Source organism: Phyllobates terribilis, unplaced genomic scaffold, assembly GCF_046119375.1.
Source record: "Phyllobates terribilis strain yellow unplaced genomic scaffold, ASM4611937v1 Scaffold_5__5_contigs__length_657084704, whole genome shotgun sequence".
In the NCBI taxonomy this organism is placed as follows: domain Eukaryota; kingdom Metazoa; phylum Chordata; class Amphibia; order Anura; family Dendrobatidae; genus Phyllobates; species Phyllobates terribilis.
In genome coordinates this window covers 292,673,007-292,700,452 of record NW_027362765.1, presented here as the reverse complement: position 1 = coordinate 292,700,452, position 27,446 = coordinate 292,673,007, and the positions used below count along the sequence as shown (strand labels likewise).

Below are 27,446 nucleotides of genomic sequence, written 5' to 3'. Positions count from 1 at the left end.
CCGAACATTATTTCAGAATTACACAAATTTGGATCCCTAAGTAACTTTAAAATAAATTCCCCCATAAATCTGAGTTAATGAATATATCACTACAATCTTTATTGGTGACCCAGCTAGCAGCCTATTTTCCTTTTAAATGGCGTTCTGATTTGATCACCTACTTAGGAATCAAACTGACCGCCAAAAGGTCTCAGCTGTATGAAGCTAACTTTAAAAATGCTTTACATAAAACTGAACTTGATCTAGAGACAAGGCATAAATTACAGCTATCTTGGTTTGGTAGGTACAAGCAATAAAAATGGACCTTCTACCACGCCTTCTATACTTCTTCCAAACGATCCCAATATTTTTACCTACCTCCTTCTCTCGACTCATTAGATTCATATTCATTAGCGATCATTAGATTCATATGGTCCCACAACTGATCACGCCTATCTTACTTTTTATTAAGCAGATCTAAACAAACCGGAGGAATTAGTCTCCCCGATTTCTCTTCATACAGTTTTGCATCACTTGGAACACGTATATTAGATTTATTCCATAACGGGAAAAATAAAAAATGGGTTAACTTGGGAAAACATCTTGTGGGCCGGGACCCGCAGGCAGTTATATGGTCTACAAGAGCTGGGGAAGGAAGAAACTAATCCCTCCCCTTCCTTATTAAAAATCTCATTTTATTTATTAAAAATGGGAATAGGGCCCTCCATTTATCATCCTCACCCGGTCCACTAGCCCCAATCTATGACAACCCAGTATTTCCTGCAGGCATTGACTGAACACACTTCTTAAATAAACATAAAAATCCTAAGCCCATTTTATATGATTACATAAACCAAACTGGAATGAGATCACTACAAGAAATTTTTTGTGGCGAGGAACCTCTTGCGGGTTCCTGGTTCTTTCATTAACAACTTAAAAGCTATATTAACGCAACAGCTAGGCAAACCAACATTTTTAGGCCTCTTACTTCTTTCGAAACACTATGCATGTCAAAGAATCCTCCAGACCACACAGTTTCTCTATTATATAAACTTTACCAAGAGGGACAAACAACTCCACATAATTTCCCTAGGTTCTTCTCAAAGTGGGAGAGTAATTTGGGAAGATCCTTATCGCCCGAAGATTGATCGAAAATCCTTTTATTTACGTTCAGATCTTCACTGTGCTCAGTATCACAAGAGAGGAGTTACAAGCTCTTATCAAGATGGTACAGACGCCCATCTACCATATACTCAATGTTCCCAACTACTCCAGACACCTGCTGGAGATTCTTAGAAGAAAAAGGCTCATTCACACATATATGGTGGGCTTGCCCACTTATCAAGAAACTGTGGGTGGCAATTTTTGAGTTATATAACAAACTCTCCTCACATAAGATTCAACCCTCAATGGAATTAGCTCTATTATCTCTAAGTGACATTTCGATCTCCAAATTCAAGAAGGGTCTCCTTTGACACTTTCTCAAGGCCACAAATAACTTGATTCCCCGATACTGGAAACAAGATAAGTCACCATCATGACTCAATAACATTTATAGAATGGAGCAATTGATAGGTCAAGGTACCAGAGATCCTGATAAGATTTATAACATCTGGGCTCCTTGGATCGCGTTCAGGGAAACACCAGACCTGGATTCCTGGCTATCTGGGCATCAATTTGCACCCTAAAGCAGATTGTCCTATATCTTATTCCTGTATTACTGGGACTTATAGGAAGACCTTGGTTTGGATCATCGACCCTGTTCACTTGCTGGTTGGCAGTCCGGGCGAGAGATCTAAGATCTAACCCATTTCCCTTCACTCCCCTCCCCCTTCTTTTGGCTTTCTTCTTCTACCTAACTTACCCCCCTTTATCTATTCCATTCTCTCATTTGTTTTTTATTGTATAATTTGCATATTCAGATATTTACCACAGTTGTATCAATGCATATAAAGATATATCATCCATACTGTTAATTGTTACTTAAACATAATTAGCATTTCTTTCAGTAAGTAAAATTTGTGATTTTTCGCTGTGCCATATTCAACTTACAATAAACTTGATTTACACAAAAAAATAAATTTCCCTGACTGTTTTTAAACAATGACGAGTCTGTCCATCTACACAGTGCCTTGAAAAAGTATTCATATCCCGAGAACTTTCGGACATTTTTTCACATTACACCCACGAACTTAAAATGTATTTTATGTGATAAATCAACACAAAGTAGCAAATATTTGTTAAGTGTAAAATAAATGATACATGGTTTTCTTATTACTTTAAAAATATAAATATGAAAATTGTGATGTGCATTTGTATTCAGCCTCCAGAATCAATACTTTGTAGGACCACCTTTCATTGCAAGTCTTTTGGGATATATGTCACTACCAGCTTTGCACATTTACAAGCTGAAATTTTTGCCCATTCTTCTTTGTAAACTAGCTGTAGCTCAGTGAGATTGCCTGGAGGCATCTGTGAGCAGCAGTTTCAAGTCTTGCCATAGATTCTCAATAGGATTTAGGTCTGGACTGTGACTGGGCCACTCACACACTTGAATATGCTTTGACCTAAACCATTCCATTGTAGTTTTGGCATGATTATAGTCATTGTCCAGCTGGATGATGAACCTACTACCCAGTCTCAAGTCTTTTGCAGCCTCTAGCACAGTGTTTCCCAAACCCCATGCTCACAGCCCCCCACAGGTCATGTTTCCAGGATCTCCTTAGTATTACACAGGTGATTGAATTATCATCAAGGCATCAGGACTTCTCTTACCTGTGCAATACTAAGGAGATCCTGAAAACATGACCTGTGGGGGGCCGTGAGGATGGGGTTTGGGAAACACTGCTCTAACAGGTTTTTCTCCAGGATTGTCCTATATTTAGCTCCATACACCTTCCCATCAACTCTGACCAGATTCCCTGTCCCTGCTGAAGAAAAGCATCCCTACATGATGCTGCCACCAAGTTTGACAGTGGGGATGGCGTTTTACAGGGTGATGTGCAGTGTTAGTTTTCCCCACACATAGTGCTTTGCACTTAGCCCAAAAAAGTTCTTCTTTGGTCTCATCTAACCAGAGCACCTTCTTCCAGGTTAGCTGTGGCCCCTACAAACAGGACTTCTTATGGCTTGCCGTCAAAAATTGTTTTCTTGTTGCCAGATTTGTGGAGTATACGACTAAAATGTCCTGTGGACAGATTCTCCCACCTGAGCTGTGGATCTCTGCAGCTCCTCCAGAGCGACTATGGGCCTCTTGGCTGCTTCTCAAGTTAGTTCTCCTTCTCTTCTTGCTTGGGATGGGATATCAGCCATGTTTTGGCAGGTTTGCCATAATCCTTCCATTTTTGGATGATGGATTTAACAGTACTCTGTGAGATGTTCAGAGCTTGGCTATTATTTATTTTTAATAACCTATCCCTGTTCTACTCCTCTCCACAACTTTATCCCTGACCTTTCTGGTGTGTCCTTGGTTTTCATGATGCTGTTTGATCCCTAATGTTCTCAAACAAATTTCTGAGGCCTTCACAGAACAGCTGTAGTTATATTGATAATAAATTACAAACAGGTGGACTCAATTTACTAATTATGTGACTTCTGGAAACAATTAGGCTCTGAGGATTTTATTTAGTGATATCAGATTACAGGGGGCTAAATACAAGTGCACTGTCACAATTTTCATATTTATATTTTTTAAATAATTAGAAAACCATGCATCATTTCCTTTACACTGCACAAATACTTGCTACTTTGTGTTGGTTTATCACATAAAATCTCAATAAAATACATTTAAGTTAGTGTGTGTAACGTGAAAATGTGGAAAAGTTCACGGGGTATGAATACTTTTTCAAGGCACTGTAGAATACATGTTCAACAATTTGAATGTGAGCTAGAACCACTGTGATCAGTTTAAAACCTTCTTACAGAAGCACTACTGTTATGTTTATTATCAAACCAGTATAAATGTTATAGTACACTACGCTAAGTGTGGTAATGTGTACTCTCAATCGCCGCCTTCTCCATCATCACTCCGGTCCTTTTTCAGGTGATGTGATGGCTTTCTGACTCACGAGGTCAAACTGGGGTTTATGTATGAGCCAAAAGTCGCTATAACAATGTAACCTATAGTGCCTCATTCTGGTGCTCCATAGGCTTACATTGTAATAGCGACAATTGGCTCACGCAGAGTGGAGAGTCAGAATCTCCATCACATGACCTAAGAGATGACTGCAGTGGCGCTAGAAAACGGAGAAGACAGGGATTGGCGAGTATATTAACACAGTACGCTAACATTTACACGAGGGTAAGGAAGAAAAAAAAAATGGAAGTGCTTCTTCAAGCAATTAGTTAAAGAAGCTGTGGTAATGTAAAGTGCAAATTCTGCATATAGCTGCTGATCAGTGGGGGAAGTAAAGGTCCTGACTCCCTACCCGATCGCACAAAATTCCGCTCTGAAGTGCACAGGTCTTGTATGTGGTGTAAGAGCTCAATAGGTAGTCTTTACATCAGTACACTCCATCTCACAGGGTGGGTGTACAGATCCACAGACTTACTATCGAGCCCATATTCATCTCTATGTGCAGTCTGTACGCAAGCGTTGCGCACATCAGAAGGGTGCTTTGAACGATAGGTGGGGGTCTCAGAACCCAGACAACCACTGATCGGCAGCTATTTGCCGTGTCTATTACATACAATATATATAATAGCTATCTATCTATATATAAATTGTGTTACGACAAATTAAACTTTAAAGTGGAAGGTTCTGCATGTGTGAATACTGTATCTTGTTCTTGACAGTACGCATGTTACATTACAGAACTATACAACATAACTAACTTACTCGCTCATGTTGAGTGTCAAAGTGATGTCCTCGTCTTTTGAGAATAACAGGATTAAGAAATGATACCGTGTCTGACCCTGTTTGATTGGAGGATCCAGGCTTATCTGTAATAAAGGACATCTTGCTCTATTAATCTGGTATTATTTTCCACCATGCTGTTAGAGAATAGATCCTGCATAGACCTGCTTGCAGTATACAAATGCAGGCACATGAGCCTGCTACCCTGAGACACTTTCTACCAGCAAGTGCAGCCAATATTTGCCCTGGAATAAAAGAAAAGTTTCCTAGCAAAAAAAAAAGGCCTTAAAAAAAAAAAAAAAGAAGTCTTAATTGGGATCAGCTGATAGGCAATCCCCTCATGTGTTGCATCTGTCTACCGCTAGAAAACATGAAGCCGCAGGGAGGCAATACTTATTAGCTGAGCACTTCGAAAATACCGATAACATGTTATCTAAGCACGTCCGCTGAACACTACTGTCCACTTCAGAACTCTCCTGCGCTTTGTTTCCATCCATTTCTTGATGCTTCTTGAAGCATGTTTGAGGGCTTTGTCCTGCTGGAAGACCCATGACCTAGGACGCAAACCCAGCTTTCTGACACTGGGCACTACATTGCGACCCAAAATCCTTAGGTAATCTTCAGATTTCATGATGCCTGCACACAGTCAAGATATGCTGATGGCTCTTGTAATCTGGTTCTCAATTGTTCTTGGATGTTCTCACACTCCTTATCTATTAACTGCTAAAATATTTATAACCAGAACTGTTTCTCTCTTCCATAATAACTCTGCTTTTCATCACCTGTCTTATCTATTGCATTTTTTGTGTGTCTTATCGTGTATAAATATGTGACTCTTCAGATTGTGGTATACTATGCCTGATGAAGAGACCTGAGTAGTCTGGATAGCTTGCAATTTGTTACCATCTTTTCAGTTAGCCATTAAAAGGTATCAACCACTGAGGACTCTCAAATCTAAATATTTTTCTATCTACTGGCTAACACGGTACAAGAATATATATTTTCCTGATATTTTTTTAACAATTTTGGTTCTCAAGTGCTCAGACATTCTCTTCTCCTCTTTCTGCTCTCCATGCTTAGTGTGACCCACACAATGCAGATTGAGTTAACTTCTCCCCTTTTTATCTGGTTTCAGGTGTGATTTTCATATTGTCCACACCTGTTACTTGCCAGGGGTGAGTTTGAATGAGCATCACATGCTTGAAACAAAGTTGTTTACCCACAATTTTGGAAAGGTGCCAACAATGTTTTCCAGCCCATTTTTGGGGTATTGTGTGAAATTATGTCCAATTTGCCTTTTTTTTTCTCTGTAATTTTGGGTTGTTCCAATAAACACAATGGAAATAAACATGTGTATACCAAAACATGTGCAACTGCAATAATTTTCTGGGAGAAATACTTCATTTTCTGGAACAATTTCAAGGGTGCTGCCAACTCTTTTGGCCATGACTGTACACACATAGACTTACCACAAAGAACATCTGGCGCTGGTCCTTATGAGGCAGTAAGAAAAGCCGGAGCACAGTTGTGTATGGTATTTTATAATCAAAGGTTTTTCCGTGCAGGTGGAGGAAGGATGGATAGATTCGTATGTCATAGCGACCACGAGGAGTAAGGCACTGCAACTCCCGGAATATGCAGACTGCATCGCCCGTTGCCTGGATGACGTCTGCCTTGGAGAGGACGTTTTTAGCAAAAGCCTAAAAGCAGAGGGAGAAATGTACATAGATTACAACAAGCACAAAGTAGCAGGCATGGTAAATGATTACACACCAAAAGGAAGCTATACGGCATGTTGCAGCATGCCTCCCAGAGATGTGCACTAGAATCATTTGTATACCTCTAAAGAAGTAAAACTACACCATGAAAGGCTTCTCAAAAAAAAATTTATATATTTATATATATATATATATATATATACATATACATATACACACACAAGTAAAAACTAAAAACCATTACCTCTACTGGATCGCCACCGTCCTCTTGTGTGGGAGGAACATAGAAACGAATCTCCATGAGTGAAACGTCCGAATCATCATTCTGGTGAAACTCCAGTGTAACCTCGTTCTTCCCAGTGGTACACTGAGATACATTACTTAGAGGGAGTTCAAATGCCGGCTGTTCTCCAATATCAAATGAGAGTAGTTGTCCTACACAAGACAAGGTTATAAAGACAGGGATATACTATTTTTAAAGGTCCACCACCCACTGGTCTTATAAGAATAACGGGCATGGGGGAGTCAGTGCCAGTGCTGATGCCTACATACCACCTGCAGCCATGAGGGGAATAGATGTATCTGAATTTCTAATATCCAAGCACATTATAATATTCTGGGGAAATAAAGTAAATCTTATGATCAAGCAGACACACCTCCAAACCTTACGTTGCCCCAATTCCATCCTTTCACACACAGATCCTTTTCTACTAAGTCCACATGGAAATGCGTCTTAAAGAAGTCAGAAAGCTTCTCATACTCCTGTGGAGAAAAGGAAAGAGGATTACGTTTACAGATTAAAAGTATTGTTCACAGTGTCAAAGGTTCAACCTACAACTGGATAAGTACTACTATTCTTTCTCCTCCTCTTCAGGTGTCGACATTTGCTATGTAGCTTAGCCTCATGTCAACACCTGAAGGAGAAAGAATCTTTAGAGGGCTCTCGTGGAAGACTATGAGAACACTCACCGCCTCCCTGAAGCCGTCATACTTATACACATGGCCAGCACGTGTTAAAAGTTTGATGCCGTGCCCAAGTGCTACCCGGCGCCACATGCCCTCCGACAGATCAGCGGCTGCAATATTTTCCACTTTCCCGGTTTTATTGTTCTTGTACATGAGCCCAGTCTTGGATAAACGTAGACGTCCATCGTTCTAGCACAGAAGTAAAAACAGTAATGATTAATAAAAATACACAAAACACCACTTGACGTGACTGGCAAATCAATGGGTACATCATTTATTATTATTAACCCTTTAAGGACCCTGGGATTTTCCGTTTTTTGCTCCCCTTGTTCCCAGAGCCATAGCGTTTTTATTTTTTGGTCAATATGGCCGTGTGAGGGCTTATTTTTTGCGGGATGAGTTGTACTTTTGAACGACATTACTGGTTTTACCATATCGTGTACTGAAAAACGGGAAAAAAATTCCAAGTGCGGTGAAATTGCAAAAAAAGTGCAATACCACAGATTTTTTTTTTTTTACCACGTTCACTGAATGCTAAAACTGACCTGCCATTATTATTCTCCAGGTCATTACGAGTTCGTAGACACCAAACATGTATAGGTTCTTTTTTATTTAAGTGGTGAAAAGAAAATCCAAAGTTTGCTTAAAAAAAAAAAGAAAAAAAAAAGGGCACCATTTTCCAAGACCCATAGCGTCTCCATTTTTTGGGATTTGGGGCCGGGTGAGGGCTAATTTTTTGCGCGCTGTGCTGACGTTTTCATTGATACCATTTTGGGATAGATCCGATGTTTTGATCGCCCGTTATTGCATTTTAATGAAATGTTGCAGAGACCAAAAAACTTAATTCTGGCGTTTAGAATTTTTTTTCTCGTTACTGTTAAGATTAGTTCTTTTTTTATATTGATAGATCGGGCGATTCTGAAAGCGGCGATACCAAATATGTGTATGTGTTTTTTTTTTATTATTATTATTTTAGTTTGAATGGGGCAAAAGGGGGGTAATTTAAACTTTTATATTTTTTTAATATTTTTAAAAACTTTTTTTTTTTTTTTTTTTACGCTTTTTGCTTGCTTCTATAGTCTCCATAGGATACTAGAAGCAGCAACTGTCTGATCGCCTCTGCTACATAGAGGTGATGAGCAGATCACCTCTATGTAGAAGAAATGCTCCTGTGCTATGAGCGCCGACCACTAGGTGGCGCTCATAGCGATCATTACATGACAACCACTGAGGTCTGCTGCAGACCCTGGGTTGTCATGCTCACCCATCAGTGACCCGCGATCAGGGTCACCGATGGGCGGAGTAAGTGACAAGCTTCAGGCGCGGCACTGTTAAATGAGGCTGTCAGAGATTGTGATTCCACCCGTGGCTGTTGCGGGCACATGTCAGCTGTAATAATCAGCTGACATGTGCTCGGTTCAGTGCGGGCTCAGGGCCGGAGCCCTCACTGAACCGGGGGTGATGGTCTGGGGCGTACTAATACGCTCCAGGCTTTAAAGGGGTTAAAAAGGTACTCAAGTTATTAAATTGTTTTAGTTAGTAATACGGCATGTAAATAAGCAAGTTTGCAATTGACTTGCGTTTTCTATCTGCTGTCATTCTCCTGATATGAGAGCTTTTATCTTATATAGTGTTCAGCTTGTTTCCTTGGTCACTAGTGCTTGCCCAGACCCTGGCCAAGAGTGTGCATGCCAATAAAGGGGTTAACGCCTAATACCCCAACCACCTCTACATCACATTGATTTCTATACAGCAGTTAGCTGCACACCTCCCCCCTCCCATTCAAATTTTGATAAGCTGCCGTTATAAATCTTGTAAAATCACCGGAAGCTTTCAGAGCAGTTCTCCCAATCACGGCTCTCACTGTCCAGATCTGTGTGCTTGTTCAATGGCCTGTTATCTCTCCTGGCAGATATAATCATCAATCCTGCCAGCTATACAGAGCCCCAAGCTGCTGACATTTTAGAACAAATCTTTGTAATGGCCATCAGCAGCTGCATCGTGAGTCAGTGTGTGAGGTGCAGGACCATGGTCTGGCGGCCATGTCTGTATGGCATAGCTGACTCCTCTTTTGATTAGCTGGCTTGGTAAACCACTGTTTGCATCACACTGCAACAATGACATAACGCAAGGCCGGCTAAAGAAAAGAGGCGCTGGGGCTGCTGACAGGTAGGAGATAGTTTACAGGGTTCCTGTCCAGCAGCTCTCTCGAAGGAGAAAATAGGGAGCTTTGGCAAAGCTTCTCCTTGATATCTTAGGACTGTATAACCCAAGTCATCCCTCTCAGCTTCACCTGCAAAACCACACTGCTATTAATGTAGGGGTGATCCGAAGTTAAAATAAATTTCATTCTAAATCCCTATCTATTTACTGCCATAATCAAAGCTATTTTCTAATATACTTTGTATTAAAAATTCCCTCTCCTTACCTAACCATACTATGTAACTGCTATACTATTTTTCCCCTATTTCCTGTGTGATGACGATTAGTCTGAGAACCCCAGTGCATGCTGGGATAGTCAAAAGAAGAGTCAGCAGAGTAGGGGGCAGAGGCTGCGGTGACTGTCACAGACCCCTCTCTGAAGCAAACTGTCATCAGTGATGTTTGTTTTTGCGTGCAGGAGACTAGCGCCCCCACAAGTGACGTCAGGATACAGATTTTGTACTGATAAGGCAATAATGGAATAAGGACCGTCGACTCCCTGTCCCACCATTTAGTGTGTGAGGCTCAGAGCAGCACGTGCCATGGCGTCACTAGATTATGTCTGCTGTGCGGAGCTTCAATCTACACGCTGCGTGGGACAGCAGCAGGGCATCGCAGTGTGTGTACGGGGTGGCTGTAATGCATCACGCGGTGCCCCACACCCAGGGGTGGCCCACCACGCAGTGCCCCACACCCAGGGGTGGCCCACCACGCAGTGCCCCACACCCAGGGGTGGCCCACCACGCAGTGCCCCACACCCAGGGGTGGCCCACCACGCAGTGCCCCACACCCAGGGTGGCGCACCACGCAATGCCCCACACCCAGGGTGGCCCACCACTCAATACCCCACACCCAGGGTGGCCCACCACTCAATACCCCACACCCAGGGTGGCCCACCACTCAATGCCCCACACCCAGGGTGGCGCACCACACAATACCCCATACCCAGGGAGGCACATGCACATACAGCAATGTATGAGTCTATATGGAAGAGGCAATCCACTACAGATGTGCCCAGTGTCCAGGACTATTTCCTGCGGAGGAACACACAGATGTGCACAGAAGTGATGACAGTAATAAGAAGCGCAGTGTGTGCCGGGCGGACAGGAGAGAAGCGCCCACTCTTACCATAGAGCCCTTCACCTCCTGATAGATATCGTTAAACTCCAGCGTGTCCGCCATTGTGTCACGTGTCCTACGGTACCGGCGCTACTCCTCTTCCCGCCAGAGCACACTCGGCCACCGGAAGTCACTATGGAGCACTTCCTGGAGCCCTCGGGGCTTCCATCAGCCGAGTGCCGTCACTTCGGTCCGCCTACTGTCACTGCATACGTGAAGCTACAGCCATATTGCGGTTGGAATTGTATTTCCTGCTTAGGAATTTGTGCAGCAGCCCGAAATTATATCATGGAAATGACTATGAGCGAATACTGGTGGCAGCATGCGATACCATATTTGTCCTGTAGTGGCCGCTGTAGAAAGATAAAAAACACTGCGATACCAGCTGATGCCTCTCTGAGGGAAGGAGCAGTGCAGAAAAGCCCTGATTGGTGCAGGACAGGGCTCAAGTGGGAGAAGTTTGATTGGTACAGGGCTCAAGTGGGTGGAGTCTGATGCAGGGCTCAAGTGGGAGGAGTCTGATTGGTGCAGGGCTCAAGCTTAAGAAGTCTGATTGGTGCAGGGCTCAAGTCTGAAAAGTATGATTGGTGAACGACTCAAGTGGGTGGGGTCTGGTGTAGGGCGCTAGTGAGTGGTGTCTGTTGCAGGGCTCAAGTGGTAGAAGTTTGATTGGTGCAGGGCTCAAGTGGGGGAAGTCTGATTGGTGCAGGGCTCAAGTGGGAGGAGTCTGATTCAGGGCTCAAGTGGTAGAAGTTTGATTGGTGCAGGGCTCAAGTGGTAGAAGTTTGATTGGTGCAGGGCTCAAGTGGTAGAAGTTTGATTGGTGCAGGGCTCAAGTGGGGGAAGTCTGATTGGTGCAGGGCTCAAGTGGGAGGAGTCTGATTCAGGGCTCAAGTGATAGAAGTTTGATTGGTGCAGGGCTCAAGTGGGGGAAGTCTGATTGGTGCAGGGCTCAAGTGGGAGGAGTCTGATTCAGGGCTCAAGTGAGAGAAGTCTGATTGGTGCAGGGCTCAAGTGGGTGGAGTCTGATTCAGGGCTCAAGTGGTAGAAGTCTGATTGGTGCAGGGTTTAAGTGGGAGGAGTCTGATTCAGGGCTCAAGTGGGAGAAGTCTGATTGGTGCAGGGCTCAATTGGGTGGAGTCTGATTCAGGGCTCAAGTGGGAGAAGTCTGGTGCAGGGCTTAAGTGGGAGGAGTCTGATTCAGGGCTCAAGTGGGTGGAGTCTGATTCAGGGCTCAAGTGGGTGGAGTCTGATTCAGGGCTCAAGTGGGAGAAGTCTGATTGGTGCAGGGCTTAAGTGGGCGGAGTCTGTTTTAATTTTGAAATGATAAAGTGGTATTTGATTAACCCCTTAGTGACCGAGCCAATTTTGATCAAAATGAAAAGGTCACATTTTTTTCAATTCTGACCACTGTCACTTTATGAGGTAATTACTCTGGAACGCTTCAACGGATTCCCCTGATTCTGAGATTGTTTATTTGTGACATATTGTACTTCATAATAGTGGTAAAATTTCTTCAATATGACTTGCGTTTATTTGTGAAAATATCAAAAATGTTGCAGTTTTCAGACTTTTAATTCTTATGCCCTTAGGTCAGAGTTAGGTCACCCAAAATAGTTAATAAATAACAATTACCACATTAAAATAAATAAATCTATCGCGCTAGGATGGGTAGAATGATGCCAGGGAAAAAAAAGGAGGATGTGCTTGAAATGAATCCACCAACATATGATGAAGATATCTATAGTGGATCCAATAATATTTTAATTACACAAATAGGAGAGTGTGGGTGCTAGCAGGCAGGGGATAACCCAAGGAATAAATACCTACAGTAGATAATAGAATTAAAATACAGATAAAAATTACAATGGTAAAAATCACTCAACAGTCCTTGTTATAAAAATAGTCCATAGTCAATTATGTCAAACTGATGTTTAGGTGGCAAATGAAATAGAATATCCTGGGAAATCCGGTGGTTTTTAGTGAAATAGGTAGCTCTCTGTATTCAAAGATCAAGTCATTCAAATCTCCCTTTATACAAGATAATGTTGCAGAGAGTGTACAGTAAGCTGGAAATCCTGCTGGTATTGGGCAATGGGAATGATGCTTACTGGGATTTAGTGGTGCACTGGTAGGTGGGTAGATGCCGACGTTGCTTTGAGGCTTACCTCCTTTTTCCTGTTCCGCGCCGGCGTCCTAATGGCGCTGGTGAAAACCGATGCTGGCCGTGGGGAGGTAGGTATGTGCGCTGGCAGGGAAACATCCACGTGCTTCTTTGGTGAATGCTTGTGTCACGGAAGGAGGAAATCAGCTTAGCTGTGCCAGGGGCGCTCCGGCCGGTAGCGTCCCTGGTTACTAATCTTGGCTGCACGATGCATGCTGGAAAGCAGAGAGCGGGTGACGTCAGATGTATGGCAAGTCCAAGAGACCAAAAGGCATACCTACGTGTTTCGGGGAATTCACAGTTCCCCTAATCGTGCAGCCAAGATTAGTAACCAGGGATTCTGGTTACTACGCAGCCCGTGATACCACCCAGCTCTCATTGGGACAAGCAATACATTTTCTCTTTCTCCTGCACAGGGATCAGCCCCCTGAATCGGCAGGAGAGCTCACCCCTCCCGCCCCCAGCTAATTGTGCCTAAGTGGAGATATTTTCTCAGGTGGAACCCATCCCCTGGGTTTGCATGTGAGACTACCTGTGGTGAGAACAATGGCCCAAGGTCTCTGAGATATGGTCACTGAATGGAAAAGATACCCGAGGTTGAACTGATGAGCAAACAAATCACTAAAGCCCCCGTCTCACATAGCTAGATCGCTAGCGAGATCGCTGCTGAGTCACGGTTTTGGTGACGCAACAGTGACCTCACCAGCGATGTCCCTATGTGTGACACTTTGCAGCGATCAGGCCCCTGCTGTGAGGTCGCTGATCGGTGCGAAATGTCCTGGACCATTTTTTGGTCTTTGCCCTCCCGTTGGTCAGCACACATCGCTGTGTGTGACCAGCGGGACCAGCGATCAGGCTGGTAACCATGATAAACAGCGGGTTACTAGGTGCGCGTGTGCCCCTAGTAACCCGCTGTTTATCATGGTTACCAGACTGCTCCTGCTTCAGCAGACTTGTAACAAGGAGCAGGACATCGTGGAAAGATTCTTTCCACGATGTCGCTGCTCCCCTGATCGCTGGTGAGCCTGCCTGTTTGACAGCTCACCAGCGATCACATAGCGACGCAGCAACGATCCCTGACAGGTCGTATCGTTGTCGGGATCGCTGTAGCGTCGCTAAGTGTGACGGGGCCTTAACAAAACACAGTAAGCAAATTTATAACAAAACACAAAAATAAGATTGACGAAAATGGGTGCGCCGTGCTGGAAAAGTATTTAGTAAGTGGCCAGGTCCTCACAGGAAGTTATAGGGATTAAAAGTTGACCAGCGATTTCTCATTTTTACAACAAAATTTACAAAACCATTTTTTTAGGTACCACATCACTTTTGAATTGATTTTTGGGGGCCTATATGACAGAAAATACCCCTAAGTGACACAATTCTAAAAACTGCACCTCTCAAGGTACTCAAAACCACATTCAAGAAGTTTATTAACTCTTCAGGTGCTTCACAGGAACTAAAGCAATGTGGAAGAAAATAATGAACATTTAACTTTTTCACAAAAATTTTACTTTAGGCCCAAATTTTTTAATTTGACAAGGGTAACAGGAACAAATAAACGCCCAAATTTGTTGTGCCATTTCTCCTGAGTACACCGATGCTCCATATGTGGGGTAAAAATATAGTTTCGGCGCACGGCAGGGCTCAGAAAGGAAAGAGCACTGTTTGACTATTTGAATGTAAAAATAGCTGGTATCGAGAGCAGACGCCATGTAGTCTTTGGTGAGCCGCTGGTGTGCCTAAACAGTGGAAACCACCCACAAGTGACCCCATTTTGGAGACTAAACCCCTCAAGGAATGTATCTAGATGTGTGGTGAACACTTTGAACCCCCAGGTGCATCACAGATGTTTATAACGTACAGCCGTGAAAATAAAAAATCACATTTTTTGAACAAAAATATACATTTAGCATTGATTGAGATTGAGAAGTAGTTGTTCTAGTAGTGGACAACCCCCTTCAGTTATAGAGACGCACCACAAAACCCAATCGGAATAAAAGGTTTCCATACCTATATGAATCTGTAAACTGTACCACCTACTGGCCATGGATAGTTCTGTAGTTTTATTTTTCTTAAAGTTGATTCTATTACATCAATATCACAGGAACCTTATTTTTAACCCCTTTACCCCCGAAGGCTGTTTGCGCGTTAATGACTAGGCCAATTTTTACAATTCTGACCAGTGTCATTTTATGAGGTAATTACTCTGGAACGCTTCAACGGATCCCACTGATTCTGAGAATGTTTTTCGTGACATATTGTACTTCATGATAGTGGTAAAATCTCTTTGATATGTCATTGCGAATAAAGCTGAAATTTGGCGAAAATGTTGAAAAAGGAAGCAATTTTCAAACTTTGAATTTTCATGCCCTTAAATCAGAGAGATATGTCACATAAAATAGTTAATAAATAACATTTCCCACATGTCTACTTTACATCAGCAGAATTTTGGAACCAACATTTTTTTTGTTAGGAAGTTATAAGGGTTAAAAGTTGACCAGCGATTTCTAATTTTTCCTACAAAATTTACAAAACCATTTTTTTACGGACCATATCACATTTGAAGTGACTTTGAGGGGCCTTTATGACAGAAAATACCCTAAAGTGACACCATTCTAAAAACTGCACCCTTCAAGATGCTCAAAACCGCATTTAAGAAGTTTATTAACCTTTAAGGTGCTTCACGGGAATTTTTGGAATGTAGAAGAAAACAATGAACATTTAACTTTTCTTCACAAAAATTTTACATTAGACCTATTTTTTTTTTACTTTTGCAAGGGTGAAAGGAGAAAATGGACCTCAAAATTTGTTGTGCAATTTCTACAAAATTTATAACTTCCAGATGTGAGAACAAAAAATTAAATTCCACTAAAATACTGTTTTAGCACCAAATCTATAATTTACACGAGGGGTAATAGGTAGTGTTGAGCGAGCACTAAAATGCTCGGGTGCTCGAAGCTCGGGCCGAGCTCACCGTGATACTCGGGTGCTCGACCCGAGCAACGAGCCCAATGTTAGTCTATGGGAGACCCGAGCATTTTTGCGGCGGGACCCCCGGCAGTCTGTAGAAAGCCTAAAAAGTGCTCAAAACGATAGTGACAGTGCTCAAAAGACATGGGGACAGCATGGGCATCGACCCAGGAAGCATTTCTGACCCCCAGGTCACTGCTGTCAACAACGTGGTCAGAGGTATTAAGCCACTTTTACGGGCTCACAATAAAACGTTCAAAAATTAAACTGAAACGGTTTTCCTGTGAAATATGTTAAGGAACTTCCTTTCCAGGGTAAAGACTTGTGTATAAGGTAAAATAAATAACAAAAATACTCCTCCACACCTTGGGCTATGTTCACAAGTAGCATTTTTTATGCGTTTTTGCAATTTTGTATTGCTTTCAACCGTGACAAATACATTCACTGGGAAATGTCATTTTAACATTTTACAATCTTATCTGGCCATGTGCTGTGTGACACATGCATACAGTGCTGAAAAGACATGGGAACAGCATGGGGAAGACCCCTGGAAGCAGGTCATTGCCTAAAAGTGTGCCCATCAGAAGTGATCCTTGCCGAATCAGAAGATGCAGACTTGCAACAATCCCCGTGCAAGTCCTTGTCCCAGGGCAGTGTTCAATTGTACCTCCCCCATTCCTTGCAACGCAAGCGCAAGTATGCAGCCTGCCACCCACCCACCCCCAGGCTGCAATACCATACTGCTAGCTTGCATTTGAAATGGGGCCTTTTAGTTGGGAGGAGGCCAAAGCTGGCCACTACCTCAAGGCTGCTTTGGCAGCGAAATATCCATACTCAGTCCCCAGCCGATCGGCGTCAGGGTGTCCACGCTCAGTCCCCTGCTGCCAGGGGGTGGCCGGGTGTCCAAAATTGGTCCCCAGCCGCCCCACGGCCGGGTGTACACACACGGTCCCCAGCCACCTGGGGACGGCCGGGTGTCCATAAACGGTCCCCAGCCGCCCCTATTTCTCCTTGGAACTTCCCCCCACACTTTTCTTAGCCTGGCCTGCTTTAGGGCAGCATTGGAGGAGCCCACCAGAGAACCAGACTCCTCTGGTGGGCCCTGGCTTCTCTATCAGGGGAGTTGAGAGTGCCAAGGTGAGGAGCATGATGATGATGATAGAAGTTAGCATCTGCTTTGTTTTCTTGGAATGCAAGCGTAAGTGTGCAACCTGCCACCGACCCACCCCCAGGCTGCAATACCATACTGCAAGCTTGCTTGCACTTGAAATTGGGCTTTTTAGGCATGTGGAGGCAGACACCGGCCACCATGTCATGGCTGCGTCGGCGGCCAGGTATCAATACTCAGTCCCCAGCCGCCCGGCGGCCGGGTGTCCACGCTCGGTCCCCAGCCACCAGGGGGCGGCCAGGTGTCCATACTCGGTCCCCAGACGCCCTGCATCTGCTTTGTTTTCTTGGAATGCAAGCGCATGTATGTAGTAGCGGCTAGGCCTGAGGTGGTCAGCGTTTTGGCGCATATCCTACCTCCTCCGAGGATTGCTGGATGTTTTCCTGCTACTCTCCCAGTTCTATGACTCCCGTTAAAACAAAGCTTCAGGTGATGAATGATGGATGAGGTGGTGGCAAAGGAGAAAGAGCAGGAGGAACAGGGACCATTCACATCAATATCAGGCCAGTCAACCACACATGTCTTGTAGGATATGTTTCTGTATCAAAAGGAGCGGGTTGGCTACACAGTTATAGGGCATGCAGTGAGCGCAATGCCTACCAAAAATTTCGAGGCACTCCAATGCCCCTTGGAAGTGACATGGAGGTGAGAGGGCCTTAACTAAACCGTTTTTTCCATTTATAGCAAATGTGTCTCCTGTGCACTGTTTGCCTAAGCAGTGAATGGAAGGCTTTCCAAAAATTATGAGGAACTGCAATGCCCCTTGAAACAGACAGGGATTACAGCATACTAAAAACCTTCTACCCATTATTGGGGAGTGGGTCTCCCTTAGTGTTCGCCTATGCGTTGAAAAGGAAAAGCTGACTAAAATTAGGAGGCAATGCAATGCCCGTTGGAAGAATGGTGGAGTTCGCAGTGGAATAAAAAGACAATATCAATGCCCCTGGGAAAAGTGGTGGAGGTCGCAGTAGCTTAACAAGACGGTTTTAATGCCTCTTGGAAGAGACGTGGAGGTCGCAGTAGCTTAACAAGACGGTTTTAATGCCCCTTGGAAGAATGGTGGAGGTCGCAGTAGCTTAACAAGACGTTTTTAATGTCCTTGGGAAAAATGGTGGAGGTCGCAGTAGCTTAACAATACGGTTTTAATGCCCCTGGGAAATATGGTGGAGGTCACAGTGGAATAAAAAGACAATATCAATGGCCCTTGAAAAAGTGGTGGAGGTCACAGTAGCTTAACAAGACGGTATTAATGCCCCTTGGAAGAGACGTGGCGGTCGCAGTGGAATAAAAAGACAATATCAGTGCCCCTGGGAAAAGTGGTGGAGGTCGCAGTAGCTTAACAAGACGGTTTTAATGCCCCTTGGAAGAGATGTGGAGGTCGCAGTAGCTTAACAATACGGTTTTAATGCCCCTTGGAAGAGACGTGGAGGTCGCAGTAGCTTAACAAGACGGTTTTAATGCCCCTTGGAAGAATGGTGGAGGTCGTAGTAGCTTAACAAGACGGTTTTAATGCCCCTTGGAAGAATGGTGGAGGTCGTAGTAGCTTAACAAGACGGTTTTAATGCCCCTTGGAAGAATGGTGGAGGTCGGAGTAGCTTAACAAGACGGTTTTAATGCCCCTGGGAAAAGTGGTGAGGTCACAGTAGCTTAAGAAGACGGTTTTCATGCCCCTTGGAGGAATGGTGGAGGTAGCAGTGGAATAAAAAGACAATATCAATGCCCCTGGGAAAAGTGGTGGAGGTCACAGTAGCTTAACAAGACTGTTTTCATGCCCCTTACAAGAGCCATGCAGTACAGCATATTAAAAACTTTATTCCCATTATTGGGGAGTGGGTCTCCCATAGTCTTTGCCTATGCCTTCCAAGCAAAAGCTGCCAAAATTAGGACGGAGGAACTTGCAATGCTGGCAACACGGACCACGGTCACCCTGGTGGTATAGTGGTGGTGGAGGCTGAGGATAAGGAGAAGAGCAAAAAACAGCCGAAATAAGGAAGCGTATACCCATGTGTGGGTGTGAAGCGGTGCATGGGAATACACCTCCCGAAATAACACAGTGGATTTGACTTTATGTTACTCTGCTGTCATTTGGTGGTGATGAGAAGTCTGGCCCAATCCAGCCCTTGTTCATTTTGATAAGGGTCAGCTTGTCAGCATTGTCAGTTGACAGGCGAGTGCGCTTATCAGTTATAATTCCCCCAGCGGCACTAAAAACCCGCTACTATAACACACTAGCGGCAGGGCAGGCCAGTACCTCCAAGGCGTACAGAGCGAGTTCATTCCAAGTGTCCAGCTTGGATACCCAATAATTAAAAGGCACAGAGGAACCACGGAGGACGCTGGTACGGTCGGCAAGGTACTCCCTCACCATCTTTTGAAACTTTCCACTCCTTGTGAGAGTACCCCGCACCTCAGGGCCTGTAAGCTGGGCGGGTCTCAGAAAACTGTCCCAGAATGTTGACAGTGTTCTCCTGCCTCTGCTGAATTGGAGTTGCATCTCTCTCGCCTGTATGCCTTGGTTGGTCAACGAACTGTGACCTCTGCCGCTAGCATGTTCAGATAGGAATTTTTTTTAACAGTTCTGCAGCAAGGGCCTTCTGGTACTGCCCAGTTTTTGTAGACCTCTCCACCTCAGGAATAAGAGAGTGAAAGTTCTCCTTGTAGCGGGGGTCTAAAAGTGTCACCAACCTGTAATGACTGTCACCCAACATTTTGACAACGTGAGGGTCACGGATAAGGCAGCGTAACATAAAGTCAGCCATGCGTGCCAGACTGGTAACGGGCAAGACTTCCATGTCCTCACCAAGATGACGACTGACCATGCTCTCCTCCTCCTTCTCCCCCCTGTCCTCAGGCCACCCACGCTGAACCGACTGTACAGTTGTACAGGTACTACCTTCTACAGCGCATGATACCAACTCCTGTTCTTCCTCCTCCCCCTCCTCCTCCTCCTCCTTCTCCTCTCCCTCATTGTCCCCGAATGCACGTTGGGATGAGATGAGGCTGGGCTGTGTGTAATCGCCTATTGCGGGTTCTTGATCCATCTCATCATCCTCTGGCTGCAATGCCTCCTCTTTAATTCTCTGCAGAGAGCGTTGCAAAAGACAGACAAGTGGGATGCTGACGCTAATGATGGCGTCATCGCCACTCACCATCTTGGTGGACTCCTCAAAGTTTGTCAGGATGGTACATATGTCAGACATCCAGGTCCACTCCTGAGGTTTTATGTGTGGAGTCTGACCTGAATATTGACGGCCTTGTTGCAGCTGGTACTCCACAACTGCTCTCTTCTGCTCACAAATCCTTTGCAACATGTGGAGGGTAGAGTTCCAACGTATGGGGACATCACACACCAGTCGGTGTGACGGAAGCTGCAAATGCTGCTGCAACACAGCAAGGGTGGCAGAAGCTGTAGCCGACTTCCGAAAATGAGCTGACAGGCGGCGTACTTTGACGAGCAGGTCTGGCAACTCGGGGTACGATTTAAGAAACCGCTGAACCACGAGGTTAAGCACATGAGCCAGGCATGGTACGTGTGTGATCTCGCCTCGCCTCAGAGCCGCCACCAGGTTACGCCATTGTCACACACGATCATGCCTGGATGTAGGTTCAGCAGTCTCAGCTACAGATCTGCCTGCTCTTTCACAGCTGTCCACAACTCACAAGCAGTGTGAGGTTTCTCACCTAAGCTTATGCGTTTCAGAACAGCCTGTTGCCTCTTGGCTGAGGCAGTACTGCAGTGTTCCAGCTTGTAACTGATGTGGTGATATCTGAGATGGAGGCTGAACATGAGGAGGAGGAGGAGGATGATGTTAGAACCTTGCTGTTAGGTTTTTTTTCCTTTGCTGGTCACATGACCTTGTTGGCCTATTTAATCCTGCTCCGCCCTTCTGGCTTTGCTGGACTTCATTGTATATCTACTTTCTAGCTAGCCTGTGCTCTGTATCTAACTCTGTTAGTTTGCTTGGTCTACGGACCTCTAGGTTCTATCTATTTTGTTTGTTCGTCTGTCTGCTGCTATTTCTGTTAGGAGGTGTCCCATATTCCTCCCAGTCCTTAGTACTTGTAGGGATTCCCTCCCCAAATCTATAGGTCTCCGTACAGACTAGATTAGGACTTTAGCAGGTCTGATCGCAGGATCAGTTTCCCTGTTACATCGTAGGGATTCAGCTGAGTCTTATAGTAGGGACAGATCTCCTCTCTTTCCTTAGCTTTGGTAGCAGAACATAACAGTAAGTCCAGCCTGTAAATTCTCTAAGGAAAGATTTTTTTTTGTTCCATCATGGTGTCGGTTCAGGATTTGGCTAAACACCTGCAGGGACTCTCTCTGGAAGTGGCCGAGCTCCGTCAGCACGTGAGTAACTGTCCTGGAGCATATTTCTTGGAGCCTAAGGTATGTTTGCCGGATTTATTTTTTGGTGAACATCGAGAATTTTTTTCATTTAAAAATGCTTGCTTATTGTATTTTCGTTTGAGACCCAAGTCCTCTGGGGATGAATCCCAGCGCGTAGGGTTCATAATGTCACTTTTGCGCAAAGAGCCTCAGGAGTGGGCCTTTTCTTTGCAACCTAGTGATACATGCTTCAGATCAGTGGATAGTTTTTTTTCTGCTTTAGGACTATTATATGATGATCCTGACCGTGTGGCATCAGCTGAGACTGAGTTGAGACGTTTAAAACAAGGATCAGGTAATATGGAAAAATATTGTACACATTTTCGTCGTTGGTCCACTCAAACAGGGTGGAACGATTCTGCTCTGAAAAGTCTATTTCTTGCTGGGCTCAGTGAAAAGGTTAAAGACCTGCTAATTGCTTATCCTACACCTGAGGATTTGCAACAGGCTATGCAATTAGCTATACGGGTGGACAGAAGACTGCGTGCTAGGGTTAATGAGAGCAAATCCTCTGCTATGTCAGTTTCTGGTTATGATAATGTGTGTACTAACAGTGGTGAACCGATGGAGATTGGATCGGTGGCACCTCGCTCTCAAGAAAAACACCGTCGTTTTTCAGAAGGCTTGTGTTTCTATTGTGGAAAATCTGGTCATTTGATTAAAGGCTGTGAGCTTCGTATGAAGAAAGAAAAAAAAATGGTCAGTCACGCCCGTATTGCCTGTTTAAATTCCAAGGGTATATTTTTAGCTGCTTCCACGATTGCTCAGGAAAAATTAATGGAATTTCGGGTGTTTGTTGATTGCGGGTCTACACTGAATGTTATTGATGGGGGATTCGTGGAAAAACTCAATTTAAAACCTGAACCTTTATCATCCCCCATTGCTGTGGTTTCTGTGGATGGCTCCCCTTTGAAGAATATTACTCTCAAGGTCAGTGAATTTCCTCTCACTATTAATGGTGTTCACCATGAGAAATTGGATTTGGTAGTGTTGAATAACTTGCCTTCTCCAGTAATATTGGGTTTGCCCTGGTTAAAATTTCACAATCCTGTACTGGATTGGTCTACCAGTGAAATTAAATCCTGGAGCCATAAATGTTATGACAAGTGTTGTAACGGGCGTATTGCAGCTTTGGATAGGGGAGAATTGCCTGTTCCTATTCAGGATTTTTGGAGAGTTTTTTCTGAGAAAGAATCGCAGGTTTTGCCTCCCCATAGAGACTATGATTGTTCTATTGAATTTGTCCCTGGAGCGACTCTTCCTAAAAGTCGTTTATTTAACCTTACTATTCCTGAGAGGAAGGCTTTGGAGGAATACATACAGACAAGTTTGGCCGCCGGTCACATTAGGCCCTCTAAGTCTCCTGTGGCGGTTGGATTTTTTTTTGTAAAAAAAAAGGACGGCGGTTTACGTCCTTGTCTGGATTTTCGTGAGATTAACAAAATTACGGTACGCAATCCTTACCCACTGCCATTGATTCCTGATCTGTTTAACCAGTTATTGGGGGCCAAGTGGTTCTCTAAAATTGACCTTAAGGGGGCATACAATCTGTTGCGCATGAAGGAGGGTGATGAATGGAAGACTGCTTTTAACACTCCTGTGGGTCATTTTGAGAATCTGGTTATGCCTTTTGGTCTTACTAATGCTCCTGCATTTTTTCAGAATCTGATTAATGACATCCTTAGACCTTTGATCGGTAAAAATGTGGTTGTGTATTTGGATGACATTTTGATTTATTCGCCAGATCTGGAGTCTCATTGGCGGAGCGTGCGTGAGGTATTACAGTTATTAATGGACAATTCGCTTTTTGCTAAGCTGGAGAAATGTGAGTTCGCTGTACAGAGAATTAGTTTTTTGGGCTACATTATCTCCAGCAAAGGTTTTGAGATGGATCCGGTTAAGGTTCAGGCTGTGCAGGAATGGCCTAGGCCTATTGGTTTGAAATCAATACAGAGGTTTTTGGGTTTCGCCAATTACTATAGAAAATTCATAAAAAAATTTTCTAGTATTGTCAAACCTCTGACTGATCTCACCAGGAAAGGTGCTGATGCGGTTCAGTGGTCTTCTGAGGCCATTGAAGCTTTTGTGTATCTCAAGGAGAGGTTCACCTCTGCTCCCATCCTTATGCAGCCTGATGTTACTAGGCCGTTTTTGGTTGAGGTTGATGCTTCCTCTGTGGGGGTTGGCGCAGTATTGTCTCAGGATAACGGGGATGGATTACATCCCTGTGCATTTTTTTCAAAAAAATTTTCGGAGACTGAATTGAATTACGATATTGGTAATCGGGAATTATTGGCTATTAAACTCGCATTTGAACACTGGCGCCACTTCTTGGAAGGTGCGGAATTTCCCGTTCAGGTTCTTACGGATCATAAAAATCTGATATATCTTGACGCTGCCAAGCGCCTGAATGCCCGTCAGGCTAGGTGGGCACTGTTTTTCTCGCGGTTTAATTTCTCCGTTACTTACATCCCTGGTACTAAGAATGTTAAGGCGGATGCCTTGTCTCGCAGTTTTTCTCCCATAGTCGGTGCTGAGAAAGAGGAAAACATTTTACAAGAAGGTGTTGTGATAGCTGCTTTAGACTCCGTTTTGGAAGATGAGATTCTTAAAGCTCAGGAGAATGCCCCATCTAACACTCCTCATGGGAGGTTGTTTGTGCCTGGGACCTTTAGGAGAGATTTGTTTGTTGAGTGTCACGAATCTCGGTTGGCAGGTCATCCCGGAATCTCTGAGACCAAGAGACTGGTGGGTCGCAGTTTTTGGTGGCCTGGATGGCAGAAGGAAGTCATTAAGTGGGTGCGCCAATGTACTATATGTGCTAGATCTAAGTCCTCACATACTCCTGCTGCGGGGTTGCTTTGTCCTTTGGAGGTCCCCAGTGCTCCTTGGACACATTTGGCTATGGACTTTATAACTGACCTTCCCCCCTCTGAGGGTTTTACTGTCATCTGGGTGGTCGTGGACCGTTTTAGCAAGATGTGTCACTTGGTTCCCTTCGTCAAACTGCCCTGCGCTAAAACTCTCGCTAAGGCCTTTGTCAAGGAAATTGTCAGACTTCATGGCGTTCCTACTGACATTGTTTCTGATAGGGGTCCTCAGTTCGTGGCTCGTTTTTGGCGTGCCTTTTGTGACAGGTTGGGAATTCATTTGTCGTTTTCGTCCGGATATCATCCTGAATCTAATGGCCAGACAGAAAGGAAAAACCAGGATGTTGAGCAGTTCTTGCGTTGTTTTGTGGCAGACAATCAAGAGGGGTGGTCTGAGTTTCTGCCACTTGCCGAATTTGCTCTGAACAATCATACATCTTCTTCTGCTGGTTGTTCGCCTTTTTTTTGTTGTTCTGGGAGACATCCGTCGTTTGGGTCGTTCTCCAAGTTGGGATCTGCCGTGCCTGAGGAGGAGAATTTTTCCGGTGATTTGGAAAGAGTTTGGACGGATGTGCGTGGTAATCTTCAGGAGGCCAACAGAAAATCTAAAGACTACTTTGATAGGAAACGACAGGAGGTTTTGTTCGCTGTTGGTGACATGGTTTGGTTGTCCTCTAGGAATCTGCGGTTGAGGATTCCTTCTAAGAAATTGGGTCCCAAGTTTGTAGGGCCCTTTAAGGTGCTTCAGGTTGTCAACCAATCTGCTGTTAGGTTGGAGGTTCCTACCTCCTGGAGAATTAATCCGGTCTTTCATGTCTCTCTGTTAAAAAAAGCTGTTGTGTCGGATGGTGACGCCTCTGCCTCTGTTCCTCCGGTGGTGGAGGACGGGGAATATGAAATTTCTCGCATCCTTGACTCTAGACGGTATAGAGGTAGTTTGCAGTATCTTGTGGCCTGGAAAGGTTTCGGACCCGAGGATAACTCTTGGGTGAGGTCAGATGATGTTTCCGCGTCCAGACTTATCAGAGCGTTTCACAGGAGATTTCCTGATAAGCCTGGTCCTAGGGGATCCGGAGGATCCTCTTAGAAGGGGGGGTACTGTTAGAACCTTGCTGTTAGTTTTTTTTTCCTTTGCTGGTCACATGACCTTGTTGGCCTATTTAATCCTGCTCCGCCCTTCTGGCTTTGCTGGACTTCATTGTATATCTACTTTCTAGCTAGCCTGTGCTCTGTATCTAACTCTGTTAGTTTGCTTGGTCTACGGACCTCTAGGTTCTATCTATTTTGTTTGTTCGTCTGTCTGCTGCTATTTCTGTTAGGAGGTGTCCCATATTCCTCCCAGTCCTTAGTACTTGTAGGGATTCCCTCCCCAAATCTATAGGTCTCCGTACAGACTAGATTAGGACTTTAGCAGGTCTGATCGCAGGATCAGTTTCCCTGTTACATCGTAGGGATTCAGCTGAGTCTTATAGTAGGGACAGATCTCCTCTCTTTCCTTAGCTTTGGTAGCAGAACATAACAGATGATGCGCAGGAGCTGTACACTGTGGGGGCAACTCTGACTGACATAGGGCCCTCAATCCTCGGTGTGGGGAGGATGTGTTCCGTCCCAAGGTCCAACTGAGTCCCGGCTTCCACTATGTTTACCCAGTGTGCCGTCAGGGAGATGTACCGTCCCTGGCCACAAGCACTTGTCCACGTGTCCATTGTCAGGTGGACTCTCCCAGTAACTGCGTTGTTGAGGGCACGGCGGATGTTTTGGGACAAGTGCTTGTGTAGTGCGGGGATGGCACACCGGGCAAAATAGTGTCGGCTGGGGACCGAGTACCGAGGGACGGCCACCGCCATACGGTTGCGGAAGGATTCCGTCTCCACCAGCCTAAAAGGCTGCATTTCCAACGCAAGCAGTCGTGAAATGTGCGAATTTAGGACTGTGGCTTGTGGGGCATTGGCTGCGAATTTGCGCTTTCGTTCAAAGCTCTGGGATATGGACAATTGAACGCTGCGGTGAGACGTGGACGTGGACGTTGATGCTGTTTCTTGAGAAACTGCCATAACAAGTGAAGACTGAGAGGAGGGGGCATCTTTGCGTGCAGTATGGACAGGGGATTGCCTTGCACACACAACAGGGGGTTCTATTACAAGCACAACAGCGGAAGAAGCAGTGGTGACACCCGCTGACACTGGTCGTGGACCCTGGGGTTTGCCCCATAAAGTCGGGTGCTTTGCTGCCATGTGCCTGATCATGCTGGTGGTGGTCAGGCTGGTAATTTTGTCACCCCTGCTGATGCTGGCATGGCAGGTGGTACAAATGGCCTTTTTGGGGTTATCAGCAGAGTCTTTAAAAAAATTCCAGACTCTGGAAGACCTACCGGTTGTACTGGCTATGTCCCTCGTGTTGGTGTTACGGGGAACTGTTGCCCGCCTTCTGTGTGCGGCCACCACACTCCTTCTTCCTCCCTGTTGGGGTACTCTGCCTCCCTCCCCCTGTGTGCTGCTGGCCTCGCTCTGTGTGTCCTCCTGCCACGTTGGGTCAGTTACTATATCATCCACCACCTCCTCCTCTTCCACTTGCGCACCACGATCCTCCTCCTCACTTTGTGGCAATTGTGTCTCGTCATCGTCCACCTCTTGTGACAAATTGCCAGCGTCGACTTCCTGTGGCCGTGGCTGTTCAAATATTTGTGCATCGCTACATGGGATCTCCTCTTCCACCACTTCAAGCGGAGCAGGCGAGAGGCATAAATCTAGAAATGGACCAGTGAACAGCTCTTCAGAGTGTCCAAGTGTGGGATCAGTTGCTGTCTGACGACACTCGGCATGGTGCATCAGGGTGAGGAGGAGTATGCGGTCGAGAATCACGGCTACTAAAACTTGACCGTGTGGAAGACAGACCGGAGGTGGTGGTGCCCAGGTAACTGGAAGTATTATCTGCTATCCAATTAATAACGTGTTCACACTGATCAGTTCGCAATACTGGTGTTGCAGTGTGCTTCCCTAGTAATTCGGTCAAGAAGTGGGAGCGAGAAGATGTAGCTGTTGGTTG

The 27,446-nt window shown here is 44.9% G+C and overlaps 1 protein-coding gene across 1 annotated transcript in view; it reads right to left on the bottom strand.

Annotated features, from left to right (window-relative positions):
• Positions 1-11,254, bottom strand: part of SSRP1 (structure specific recognition protein 1) — a 46,217-nt gene extending 34,963 nt beyond the window's left edge. The window contains exons 1-6 of the mRNA XM_073684308.1: positions 10,849-11,254; positions 7,522-7,707; positions 7,209-7,314; positions 6,797-6,987; positions 6,304-6,534; positions 4,817-4,920 (exon numbers count right to left, since the gene is read on the bottom strand). Coding sequence (XP_073540409.1) covers positions 4,817-4,920; positions 6,304-6,534; positions 6,797-6,987; positions 7,209-7,314; positions 7,522-7,707; positions 10,849-10,902 — 872 coding nt within the window. The 5' untranslated portion in view covers positions 10,903-11,254. The remainder of the gene's footprint in view (positions 1-4,816; positions 4,921-6,303; positions 6,535-6,796; positions 6,988-7,208; positions 7,315-7,521; positions 7,708-10,848) is intronic.
• Positions 11,255-27,446: the final 16,192 nt, after the last annotated feature.